General features: G+C 40.8%; 1 protein-coding gene across 2 annotated transcripts in view; it reads right to left on the bottom strand.

The window, feature by feature from the left end:
• The window catches only part of SLAIN1 (SLAIN motif family member 1), a 55168-nt gene that overhangs the window by 6336 nt on the left and 35505 nt on the right, over positions 1-13327 (bottom strand). Inside the window, exons 3-6 of one of the 2 annotated variants that reach the window (XM_006778914.2) lie at positions 10437-10586; positions 9360-9509; positions 6575-6916; positions 536-691 (exon numbers count right to left, since the gene is read on the bottom strand). In XM_006778914.2, the coding sequence (XP_006778977.1) occupies positions 536-691; positions 6575-6916; positions 9360-9509; positions 10437-10586 (798 nt within the window). The remainder of the gene's footprint in view (positions 1-535; positions 692-6574; positions 6917-9359; positions 9510-10436; positions 10587-13327) is intronic. The other variant, XM_006778915.2, reaches the window with a different exon arrangement.

The raw sequence follows: 13327 nt of genomic DNA, 5'->3' as shown, positions 1-13327 counted from the left end.
AGGAATGGGGTGTGGGGCCTGGAACCACGACATCCCCACAAAAAGTAAAAATATGAACACCAGACTGAACACTCCTTACTCTGTTTGTTGCTGTGTAAAACATAGAATGACAGACTGCGGTAAGATGAAATGGAGTAGACAAATAATAAAACTTCATTTTGGGGGGAAAGCTGTGGGGTAGTAAAAAACAACACGAAAGTAACAGCTAGACAGAAGTGGTGGGCTTTCTTCAGAGTAAAGGTATCAAGTAGATAGAAAGAGGCAGATCTATAAAGAAAACAGATTTTGTGTGATAATTAATCACCATTTAGTGCTTCTGCTGCTATCCATGGATATGAAGGATTACATACAACTTACTATGTAATTGGTAACATAGGCACTGATAAAAATACTACTCAATTTTAATGGTGGGGAAAAAATGTTACAAGATGAGAAAATTGTTCCTGAGAGGAAAAAGAAGAAATATAAGAGTAAGATATGTGCTTAATGGTGTTACAACTAAAAATTACCAAATATTAAGAACTGATATACTTACTACAAGACTGTATTCTTGAAAGCCCATTTCCAGCTCCGTGCAAGCTTGAGTCAAAGCTCTGACTATTTCGCACGGTGACTGGAGAGCTCACATTGCTACTAACGCCCATTGTGCTTGGCATCCGAGCTAGATTAGGCATACTCCTTCGGAGCTTGTCTAGAAGAGAAAAAATTTTTACTGAGTTAAAAATCACAAACTTTACACTTACTAAATACTAGTTTTCAAAAGTAAGTACACATATAAATCATATTTTGTTCAAAAATAAAATTATCATGTTCATTATGAATTATAAAAAGCTAATGGAATTAACCTTCTGTATAGGAATACACACTCAACGTCTCCAGAAAGGTTGCACCAAATAGACTGCTAAAAGAACATGAGTTCTATAAAAAGTAGGGATTAGTCAAGCCCTGGCTGTTTGGCTAAGTGGGTAGAGCATTGGCCTGCAGACTCAGGGTCCCAGGTTCAATTCCAGTCAAGGGCACATGCTCGGGTTGTGGACTTGATACCCAGTGAGGAGCATGCAGGAGGCAGCTGGTCAGTGATTCTCTGGCATCATTGATGTTTCTCTCTCTCTCTCTTTCTCCCTCTCTCTTCCTCTCTGAAATCAATTTAAAAAAAAGTAGGGATTAGTCAATTATATACTTGTTCACATACATGAAGTGAATAAAACTGTATCAAAGTGAGGTTAGAAAATAATCTTATAGCCATTTAGCTTTAAAAACATACTAGAAATTGTTACGTTTTAATGAAAACCTAGAAGAGTGAAAACCAGCACTGGATCTTTTGCTAGCATATCAAAATAGAAGAAATTATTGAAATTCAAACTTGAGATGTCTTGAGAAATCCACTAATCACATCGACATGACCATATAACTTCTAAAAAGTTTTAATTGTCAAGAGCATGCCACCAAACCTTTGAGGGCCTGAAAAAGACATGCTTCCATTCCCTTCTCCTTGCCATGCGCATCTGCTGCCACTTAGGGACAGCAGGGAGGCACGGGTCTCAGTGTTGCTTCAAAACTGCAACTCCACAAGTTAGCTTTCTCTTTAATAATAACCTCCCCCCCCAAACACACACACACACACACAGAGACAAAAAAAACCCCACAGCACAACCACTAACATACATCAGGTCACTTGAGCTTAGAAAAGAAAGGATAGCCTCTATAATAAAAATGTAATATTCAAATCGACCAAATGGCATAACGACCAGTTGGCGAGGGGCGGGGCCAGCAAGCAGGCGGTGCCAGGCCAGCCAAGGCACATGCCAGTGGGCAGAGAGAAGGAACTGTGATGGGGTAGGGGGCAGTGACCAGCAGTGGCAGAGGGGTGACTGGCAGGGGGCTGGCACCATCCCTTGATCGGCCCGTCCGGTCACCTCCCGCAGGAAGCTAGGCAGGGTGGCGGCAGTAGCGGGAGTGATGGGGGTAGTGCTATCCCCTGATCACCCATCCTGTCGCCTCCCCCAGAGGGAGGCCAGGCGGCAGCGGCCCAGTGATGAGGGGCAATGCCGTCCCCTGATCGTGTCATGGACGGTTGACCGCCCCCGCCCACACCCTCCCCCCCAGTGCACGGATTTTCATGCACTGGGCCTTTAGTGTTTAAATACTAAGCCAAAACTCATTTAAGTACAAAACTGGATTCATTTCCTTCTGCTTCACACAGGGCCTTTCCACATTACTTGGATCTGTTGATTGTAAGCCCTGTCTAGAAAGTCACCTAATCCAGAAATCTGGAGAATCTGCTAAGATTTGCCTCCCTTCTTCACCCTTGATTCCAAGTCCTCAAAAGTCTGTCTCATAAATATTTAATGAATCTTCATTACTATTACCTGGTTTGGACCTCTTATCACTGTTTTTTTTTTAATCCTCACTATAGGATATGATTTTTGAACATCTTAATGACTAGCATGAAAAAGTGAGTTTCTATCAATACAAGATTAAATTACTTTGACTAAGCAGCAGAGAGGTACAGGGAAATAATTACATGTTATTATTTAGAAAATGAATTGAGTTTCATGTTTATTAATTTTTCAACTCTTTATTCTAAAAGTTTTCATATATATATACATATATATAGTGTTGTAAAGTATCAAAAACGTCTGTTATGTTTTTCATCTAGATGTAGTTTTCATTTTGCCACATTTACTAATAATTCATCTTCATATATTATGTATATTCTTACCATTTGCAACAGCATGGATGGAACTGGAGAGCATTATGCTAAGCAAAATAAGCCAGTCAGAGAAAGATAAATACCATATGATCTTACTCATTTGTAGAATATAATTAACAACATAAACAGATGAACAAAAACAGATCCAGAGGCAGAGAAGCATCGAAGAGACCATCAAACCTTAGAGTGATGGTAGGGGAGGGTGGTGGTAAGGGGGAGAGAGCAACCAAAGGACTTGTATGCATGCATATAAGCATAACCAACAGACACATACACATACACCAGGAGAGTGAGGACATGGCGGGGGGGGAGGGCGGGGGCAATCAGGGGATAAGGACACATGTGTAATACCTTAATCAATAAAGAAACAAAAGAATCAACCAATGAATATGTAAATAAGTAGAACAAATCAATGCTTCTCTCTCTCTCTCTCTCTCTCTCTCTCTCTCTCTCCATCTCCCCCACTCCTCTTCCCTCCTCAAATCAATTTTTTTTAAAGAAGTAAGGATTTATTAAGAAGATGGTGCCATGCCCGGAGTCACATGAGCTACTGTTGACTCCCGATGGCTTCCAGGAAATGGATTATTCAGGGAAAATCATTAGTCATGGTGACTAATGGAGTTTGGGTCGTGGTTTCCACTGATGGGCTGGCACTAGGGTAGGGATAGTTGATCACTGCAACTGGTCCTGATGTCAGCTATGGCATCGCTTTGTCTGGTTTCTCGAGGATGCAGTCAGTGGGGTAGTTCGGGAGCTGAAACACAACTAGCTGTTATCTCTAGTTCGACCAGAACTCTGAACCTGTGGTCAACAGACCCAAGACTTTATTCCTAGGACTATGGGATGCTGACCAGAGCCTCATGGTCCCGAGGGCTTAATGATTAATAAGCAAGGGAGAGGGAGGTGGGTGAGTCTGGGCACTAGGTGAGGCCAGTTTGAGTCAAAGGGAAAAAAATCAAAATAAAGGGCAGATGAAAGAAAATAAGGTTCCTGTGTGGTTACGCTTTAAAACTCAAGGAATCAAAAATAATGTTCTATCTTCACAAGAAACCAGCAATTGATCCTTAAGGACTAAGATGCAGCAGAAAGCTGGATGCACAGACTAGGGCAAGATTCCACATGAGTTTTCTCATAGGAAAGGCATGGCAAGACTCACCACTCTGCAATAAAGACTAAAGAATCAGGGGATAAAAAAAAGACTCGGTTACCACCAAACAGTCAATGGGGTCCAGGGAGATCCTCTGGCTAAGAGTGATTACATCATCAAGCTACCAATAACCCCTGCTGTGTCCTACAAATCAGTAAACAAACTGCAAGATTTAGTCATGTTTCCTATCTGGTAAATTACTCTAAAAAGGCTTACTTCAATCCTATGATCCCTAGAAATATTCCAATAACTCTTAAGAGTCACCTCTTTTGAACCTAGACCGTGTAGGAGCTATAGAAGCAATAAATGTAAATAACATATTTCCAGTTTATTTTTTATTATTTTTAATGCATCAGTGATTTAACAATTATTTTCTCCTATCTATATTATTTTGGTATTTTAGAAAAATATTTGATGGATTAATTTCAAAGTTACCATTCTCATTTCACAATTGGGTTCCAAAAATATTCCATGGTAACACATGAAGGTTCTGATACTGTATCCCCTTTTCCTTTGTAGGAAACCAGACCCTTTAGGAACCATGCAACTACCACAGCCGGACGCGGAGCTGAGTCATACAGCACAGGTTCGGGGAAACCTAATCCTGCACATAACGGGGTTTAACGTAAGTCAAAACCACTTTTCCAAGGTGAGACAATGATCCCATTTGACAATACTAATCAAGATACAGAGCCAACATCTGCTAGACAACTAGGATATGACGTTCTCAGACACCTGACAAAAAAAATCTTCAGAGAAACAACACAAGGTGCCCTCCCCCTCAATTGTAAAATAAGGCTATGACTTTCATTAAGCATATGGCATATACTGTCTTTCTGATACTATTAGCTTTTATAATCTAGCCACTATGACACTCTTTGGCCACCACTGTTTTCTTTTAAATCTGAAAGTACAAAACAGTGAAATTATGACTAAAATTTTCAATATTTTCAAATTCTCTCTCAATTAGCATTAATGATATAAGTACACAGAAATAAAGGGTAAAAAGTAAAAACATGGTAACAAATGACCCAAAAATAATTTGTACTAGAGGCCCGGTGCACGAATTCGTGCATGGGTGGGGTCCCTCGGCCTGGCCAGCCGTTGGGGCCATTGGGGCTGGGAGAGGTTGGCCAGCTAGGGTGGGGCTGCGGGAGGTTGGCTATGAGTGCGCACTGACCACCAGGGGGCAACTCCCACATTGAGCATCTGCCCCCTGGTGGTCAGTGCATATCACAGCGACCGGTCACTGTCACTTACACTTTTATATATTTAGATTTGGCTTTGCAATATTATAAAATTACCTGCTCAAGCACTTCTGGCTTCAGCTTTGAGAAATGGTGCTTTATAATTAAACTAGAGGCCCAGTGCATGAAATTTTGCACGGGAGTGGGGGTCCCTCAGCCTGGCCTGCACCCTCTCCAATCCGGGATCCCTCGGGGGAAGTCCAACTGCCTCTCACAATCTGGGACTGCTGGCTCCTAACCACTCGCCTGCCTGCCTGCCTGATTGCCCCTAACCCCCCTGCCTGCCTGATCACCCCTAACTGCTCCCCTGCTGGCCTGATTGCCCCTAACCACCTCTACCTCGCCCCACACTCAGGACCTAGGGTTCCCTCCTCTGGCCAGTCACAGGCACCTGGGACCCAAGCTTCCCTCCCTCTGACCAACTTCAGACACCCAAGACCCAGGCCAGCTTTGCCTGGGCTGGCCGCAGCCACAGGTGCCCAGGACTGCGGGGCGGGTGGCTTGTCCCTCTCCCAGGCCGCAGCCTGGCTAGTCCCCATTCCTTTCTCGTGAGCTCATTTGTGCCTGGCTGGTCCCCATTCCTCTCTCCCCAGTGTTTGAGTGTCTGAGTCATTACAGTGTGACGGCATGAGGGTGTGACGACCAGTTGCATATTGGCTCTTTATTATAGAGGATGCTATACCTGTATAAATATGGTTTGTTTCTCCATAGTACATGGACCTGTGTGTGAGTGATCATTAGTACAAAAAACATACCAGGCTTATAACATTACAGTTTTTCTCCCTATAATTTGTTGGAAGTCAAGGAGTGTAACTCCTGAGAGTGGATAAGGAAGACAAATGAAGAGGCAGACAGAAAACCCCCAAGAGAATGACACATATTTCAACCCACCACATTGACATGAGGGCTAATCAGCTTCCATTACCATGCCAAAGATCAGCCTCCATTTTCCTCCTGCTACACGGATCCTAATTCCAGATGTCAGGATCAGAGGGAAAGACATAGCCCAACTTCCCCTTAACCTGGATGTGACAAGCAGCATCCTCTCCAAGCATCATCGTGCACTAACCATCCACCACTCTGTGCTAGGAACAGGCAGGAAGAGGCTGGAGGTTGTGGGAAAGGTGAGAAAGGATAACTCTGTGCCTCAGGCTCCGTGGAAATCCACTATGAGCTCAACTGGCACAACCCTGCCCATCCCACAGCTGAACTGGCAACAGCAAAAAGATGCTCCCATGTATGGCCCATTCTGTGCCAGCTACACTGCGGTGGTGTTCTTGAAGCCCTAGGTCTATAAATCTGCGACATGTAATCAGAAGCCCGTCAATTACAGATTCGAATTTAGACCAAACTGATAAGGTCTTGATAATGTATTTAGTAAATCTGGGAAATGTTTACCTACTGTTTACATTGACTTTAAAACCATTTCTTGAACCCACCACATACCAAAAGAGCATCATAACCTACCTCCATTGGTCCTATTTGGTTGCTGATCTGGAGTTTGGGCTTGAGGTGAATAACACTGTTGCTGCTGGTAACTATTTGAAGGGAAATACTGGGAACTGGGGCTCCTCCTACATTCCCGAATGCTGGAGAAAGTCTGTGAATGGGGGATTCCTCTTTGGAAGGGTGAACATCTTGGAAGACGGGGCTGAGGTGGTGGCAGATGGTCAAATTCTTCCTCATCCTCTAAACTGAATCGATCATATTCTTGATCACTACATGTCCCTTTCTTTCCTGAACTCAATGACACACTGGAACTGTGTCTTGACACGGATGCTGACGTGGAAGCATAATCTTGCCTGAGACCTAAAAAATAATAAGAAATAGTATTATCATTAGACACATTTCAATCTAGCAAAAATTAAGTTCAAATATTAGAGGAAATTTTGTGCCAAATGATTCAGAGACCCATTATCGTGTTCTTAGTTTATTAAAATATTAGACTATTCTGTTTTGCAAAAAGATTGCCACAATTGCAGTGAAAATTAAATATAGTACCTACTGCTATAATTTATCAATCAATGTCTGTCAATTTCCCCAAATGATCCCTGCTGAGCTCCAGAGATACGTACTTAGGAAGGCTGCTTAGGAAATAGTATTCATCATCATCATAAATTGTTTGCTATGAGTTAGACCATTAATCAAATCTCTGCCCAAGCAGGAACTCCTCCTGCTCCTATTCCAATTCTCAAACCAGCGCAAAGTTCAAAATCTGTGGTACAAGTATGTATTTTCTAACAAGGCCGCCTCTTTCATTCTTTTCCAAAGCATAGTGACATTTCAATATCACAATGGTTTGGGTCATCCTAAATGACAACTACCTAAAAATAGTAAACTTTAAGTTTCTAGTTATTCATCTCATTGCCAAGACCACATTTTTTTTAAAAGCAGTCTATCCTTAACTACTTAACATCTGAAAACTGACATCTAATCTTTTAGCCATATAGATGTAGAGTTAGTGTTAGTTTACTGTTACTGAATAATGACCAAAAATTATCACTTTTCCGTCAACATGTATCTTATTAAATTCTGCATGAGCATTACCATGTTTCTTATAGTAGCCTTGACTAATTCTGAAACCAGGAAATAGTTACACTTAAATGATAGTTGGCTGTTTCTACTTATGTTGACCTGAAAAGATAACTGCAAAACAAGCCTAGCCAGGTTCTGTGATCTACATTGTATTGTGCCTTTTTCTGCCATAAATGTCCTTGAAGCATTCACTCCCAGATTATTTATTGTAACTTTATTGCAGAACCAGGGATAAAATGTCCCATTGCCAATGATCTTCTCTTCCATAATTATTCTGAAAAGTATACCAATGCATTTAACTGATTTTTTTTTTATTGATAACTATAGACTCACATGAAGTTCTAAAGAAATAAGACAGGATTCTCTTGTGTACTTTGCCCAGTTCTCCCAATGATAACATTTTGCAAAATTATAGGATAACATGATGACCAGAGCACTGGCAGTGACACAAAGCCCTCTTAGGTGTTTCCAGGTCTACTCATGCATGCTTGTATGTGTTAGTATTAAGTTTTCTACTATTTTACTACCTGTAGGATTAAGTGCCTACCACCAGTGTCAAAATACTGAACAAACAGTTCCAAAAACCTCCAGAAATCCCTTGTGTTGCCCTTTTGTAACCACATCTACCTTCCTCCTGAGATCCTATACCATATACCTAACCCTAGTGACCAATGAACTGCCCACTTTTAAGATTTTGTCATCCCAAAATGTTATATAAATGAAACTATCCTACCTAATAAAGAGGGAATATGCTAATTGACCCTCATGCCATTGCAAAGAAGGCGGTGCCCATAGCCAATAAGGAGGGAGTATGCTGACTAACACGCCCTCAAAGATGGCGGCACCCAGTCCCCTCAGCCCCGCTGGGGTGCCTGCCTCCAGAGTCCCCCAGTCCCCGCAGCACCCCAGGCGCCTAGGGCCACCCCAGGCTCAGGTAACCAGGGCCGGCTGAGGCTTGTGCTGACGGCAGCGGCAGCAGCAGAGGTGTGATGAGACATCGCCTTCCCCTGATCGCTGGGTCGCCTCTCATCCCTGAGGGCTCCCAGACTGTGAGAGGAGGCAGGCTGGGCTGAGGAATCCCTCTCCTCCAGTGCATGAATTTTCATGCACGGGGCCTCTAGTATAGCATACAACCTCTTAGGATGATCTTTTTTTCACTGAGTGTAATTCCCTGTAGATTGATCCATGAGAGTGCATGAATCTATGGTTCATTCCTTGTTATTGGTGAATATTGCTCCAGGACATGCAGGTACCACTGTCTGATTAACAATTCCCCTACTGAGACATCTCAGTTCATTCCAGGTTTTGGCTTTTACAAACAGCTACTGCGAATGTTCAGTACAGGTTTTTGTGTGAACACAAATTCCCACTGCTGTGTGATAAATGCCCAGAGTGAAACATGCTGGGCCTTGTGGAAATCATGGGTTTGGTTTTAAAGAAACTGTCAAACTGTTTCCACAGTGGCCATCCCAGCAATGGTCTTTGTGTCAGTGCATTTTGATCGGAACATGTCCTAACACCTTACGATGCTCATGAGAATGTGAGAAGCATTAACTGCTCCACCTACAAAGCAGGACAGAGTATGAGAGAAAGGACCTAAGTGTGTGCCCATTACTGGGAAGAAATACCTGAAAACTCCCCATGCCCTCCCAGTTCTAGTAGAAGCCCCTAGTTTAAAATGTGTTCTGGTCTAAAAAAAAAAAAACCACAGACGTACTTTCTTCTTGCAGACGAGCCATGATCTGCACGTCAGTGAGGTCCTGTAGCTTGTACCCCATGGAGATGGAGTCGTCCTCCAGTTCTGAAGTGCTCAGCTCACTGTCTATAGATGACTGGGGACTGAGAGGGGAGCCCCTGGAGGTGTAACCTAAAAACAAAGGATGTAGGTTTATTGTTTTGACTAAAGAACTGATATCTATTTATGCTTTATAATTCATGTTATCAACAATCGCCAGTTTCTGCCCTGTTTTCATGTCACCAAAAAGCGACCAATACAAACTGTAAAGAAGAGAGATATCCTGTTGTTGTTGTTTTACCATAATAACAAAAGAAATCATTGATGCCATTAGATAAGCATATATTTAAATACATTGTATAAGTACATGTCCATGTTCACTTTAATTAATAATCAGATATGCTTCTCTCAGTAGTAATTATTATATAGTTTAAAATTAAAATGTTACAAATAAGTAAGAAAATCACATATAAAAAGCACACATACATACACAGAAACATTTACAAAACCTGCGAAATTGTGTGTAGAGCAGTCAGGAGACTGATAGACACTCATGAGAGTGAAAAACCAACAGCTCGAGATGAAAGAACAAGGAAGATAGGACCCAAGGGGAGAAAGCTGCAGGAATGGAATCTTCATCTCATAAAGAGCAACTATGTCTATTTTCCATGTAGCCCTGGCTGCATAAAAAGCTACAATAAAAAGCTAAAATAATTTAAAAGAACAAGATATAAATCCTTGTATTTTTGAATCTTAACAAAAAGTACTGAATTGTTTGACATTTCATTTTAAAAGCACACTGGGCACTTGGAAACACATTAACTATATACACATACTGTTGACAACAAGGGCAGACCGCCGACCACACACAACTGAGAGCAGATTAATGGTGTTAAAGTACAAATTAACATTAGCCTTTTTCATATCCAAGGTAAGTGTGCAAAAAAAACTCTCCATGTGATAAGATTACTCTCAAGCTTTTCAAGATGGACATTTAAGCTGTGTTTAGTAACTAAATGACAAGAAAGCAAGCAGCTAGTCGAGAAGTTGAAACATTACCTGTTCTTTCAGGTGTTAGTATTGCTTTATTTGAGGTTTTAGAGAAGCTGGGAGTATTAATGCCATTGCTATAAGGGCTGAGTCTTGCAACAGGACTATAAGGAAAAGCCAGGGAGACATTTGAAGAGAAGAGACTCCGCCATCGGCTGGCTGTCACAGAAGCAGAAATAAAGAGCAGCGGTTAGCAACATGGAAGCAGAATGTGACTTGTCAGAGGAAGGAAAGGAAGCGGTTAAAAAAAAATGAAAAGACAAAAAAGCAACTTTTCATCAGAATAAGTTAACTGACTTCTATTTACCTAAGGGGAAAGTATGTTTTAAAAAAGGCAATTTGTGAATGAAGGTCATATTTATACCTCCTTTAAGAAGCAGTAAATCAGTCTCACCTTGATTAAAGCCAACATGCCCATATATCAAGGAAAATTTGTTTTGAAAAACTCAAAAAAACTTACCATCTTTACAAACTGTGGGAAATGTTCTTAATATTAGCCATACACAGTCTTATGTTCTTCCTAAGGTTAATTTTTCAACCCATTTAATATCAGAAAATGTTGATAACATTTTTTTAAAAAAACTTAAATTATGGAAGGAACTTGAAGGGACTCTTGTGTTTCTGAATGGCCTTGAGTCCAAACAAGACTTATGCCAAAGTGATACAAAAATCACAGGAGGGTACAGATAGCAAAATTTAATGGCTGCTAGTTTTGATGGCAAGTATAGAGACTAATTGGTGATCTATTGGATTTTTCCTTTTTATAAAAATATTTCCCAAATTTCCATATTGAACATATACTATTCCTATAACATCTAAAGGTAGAATTATACATATTATTACTTTAATAATATAAAATAAGGAACAAAAAAGAATTTTACCTGCAATGGTTAAATAATCTAATGTTTACATTATCTCCCCTGGCTAATTAGTGTGTTTCCCTCCTCCAAAATTACCAAGCCCTTGTTACTTTCTAAGTGCTTGGGATCATGAAAAAGACCCCAAACCGTAAAAACCTGAATAAGTCACATGAAACATCACTTCTTCTCCCTTCAAGGAATACAAATTACTGCACTCGTCAAAATCCACTTTCCTAAAAAGTAACCATTTAGGCATGTACACAAGCAAGATGAGAAAAATAAATAAAAAATACAAATTTGGTTAAACTTCACCTTTAGGCAATAAATAGGTTTATATTTTCTGGAAATTTGACAAAACTTGAAAAACATACAAAAAGGACTGTTTTGAAATGTGTTCCCCAAATCACTTTTAATAAGCAATGCTAATGAGCAAACAGTTGGCAAGTATTTAAAAATGGGCATCGGGTGGAAAGATAGAAACCATGGGAAGTAGTTGATCAAGCAAATAATCAGCTCCAAAATTGGGATTTTTAAGACCCTTGCAAAATATCACCTAGGTTATTTTTTAAAAAGCAAATTGTTTCCTTTTATATCAGCATTTCAGTAAGCACTGCTGAGATTTAAATACCATCCCTTTACAACAACTACATAAAAAAATACCTTTTCCTCATGGTGAAAGAACTAGGCAAGAAAGTGTCTACATTCACTGTGATTATGCTTTCAGAATTTGTAAGTTTCATGGTGGGGCGGGGGGACACTACCTGAAGCCCAGTTCCTAACTGACACCAATCATGCCACGTATCCAATATGTAATTAACTGTGGTTAAGCAGCTCTTCTTAAGTTGAGCCAGAGCAGAGATGTGTGGAGTGGACCACTCCCAGCTCCCTACCTTCTGGGTATGTAAACTGGATCCCAAAATACACTGAAAAATAGGGGTTAATATGCAACACACACTTGGTAGCTGTTCTCACAGCTTCAATCTCCATTACTCGAAGTTTCTCATTAAAAATTCTATGTTAAAAGGAATCAATAGTTCTTTGTGACTGCTAACTTGCTGAACAGATAATGTTATTTTATACCAGTCTGATCACTCGCCAGGCAAATTACAGTGACTGCGTGTTGTCACCCACAGATGCAGACAAATTCGCATCCCAAGTAAACAGCATTCATCGCTCTGCACAGTAACCACTGTGACCAGCCTCCCGGCACAATGATTGTGACTATGACAGCAAGAGCCCAACCAAGCACACAATTAGCATCTATTGCAAGAGAGAATGCTGTGCATTGTCCCTTGGCATGGAGGCTTTTAAGAGGGAGGAGCATTATTGTGGAGGCAAGCTAAGAAAGCAACCATGCTACATTAGTGCCAAGGTTGCGGCGGAGGAGAGGAGAAGGAAGTGGAAACCCGCACATCCTACTTATTCTTCTCTGTGTAGCGGAAGAATTGTAACAGGAAGCATTTTTACAGAAAATAAAACAAAAAGAACTTTTCACAGGGCAATTTTGTTTTTCAATAAACTAATTTAATGGGTTTTATATATAAGGGCATTAAACTTTTTGAGAGGTCCAATGATGATCAAAATTATCCTAAGAAAGACTAAAGGAGAAAAAGAGTGATAAATTTCTCAACAGCAGTATTTTCCTAGACTCCTACACCAAAGTTCTAGCTATGAGTAAAGGGCTTCTCATACTTGGAGGAGGCATGACTATGTATTTTTCATTTAATTGCAACCCCTGGAATAGCAGGGAGGTGGGCCCAAACATAAGGATATACATTTCATATCACACTTGGCAAGGTTTTCTTTCCCAAATGCCTTAAGTTAAACTGCCTCTCAGAACACTGCTTTCTCTACGTTGAGCTGCAACTTCCCGGAGACTCTCACCACTTCTACCTCTCACCAGTTACTGCAACCTCAATGAACTCTCAGCCACAGCACTGCCCTCACCAAGACTGTCCGAATATCACTACCAAAGCTATGCTAGCCATATATTATTTCTTAACCTTTATTGCTGATGTATTACAGATGTCCCTCTTTCCC

The sequence above is a fragment of the Myotis davidii genome, unplaced genomic scaffold (genome assembly GCF_000327345.1).
Source record: "Myotis davidii unplaced genomic scaffold, ASM32734v1 scaffold268, whole genome shotgun sequence".
Lineage (NCBI taxonomy): Eukaryota > Metazoa > Chordata > Mammalia > Chiroptera > Vespertilionidae > Myotis > Myotis davidii.
Note: the sequence above shows the minus strand (reverse complement) of the source record. Positions and strands in the feature narration are given on the sequence as shown.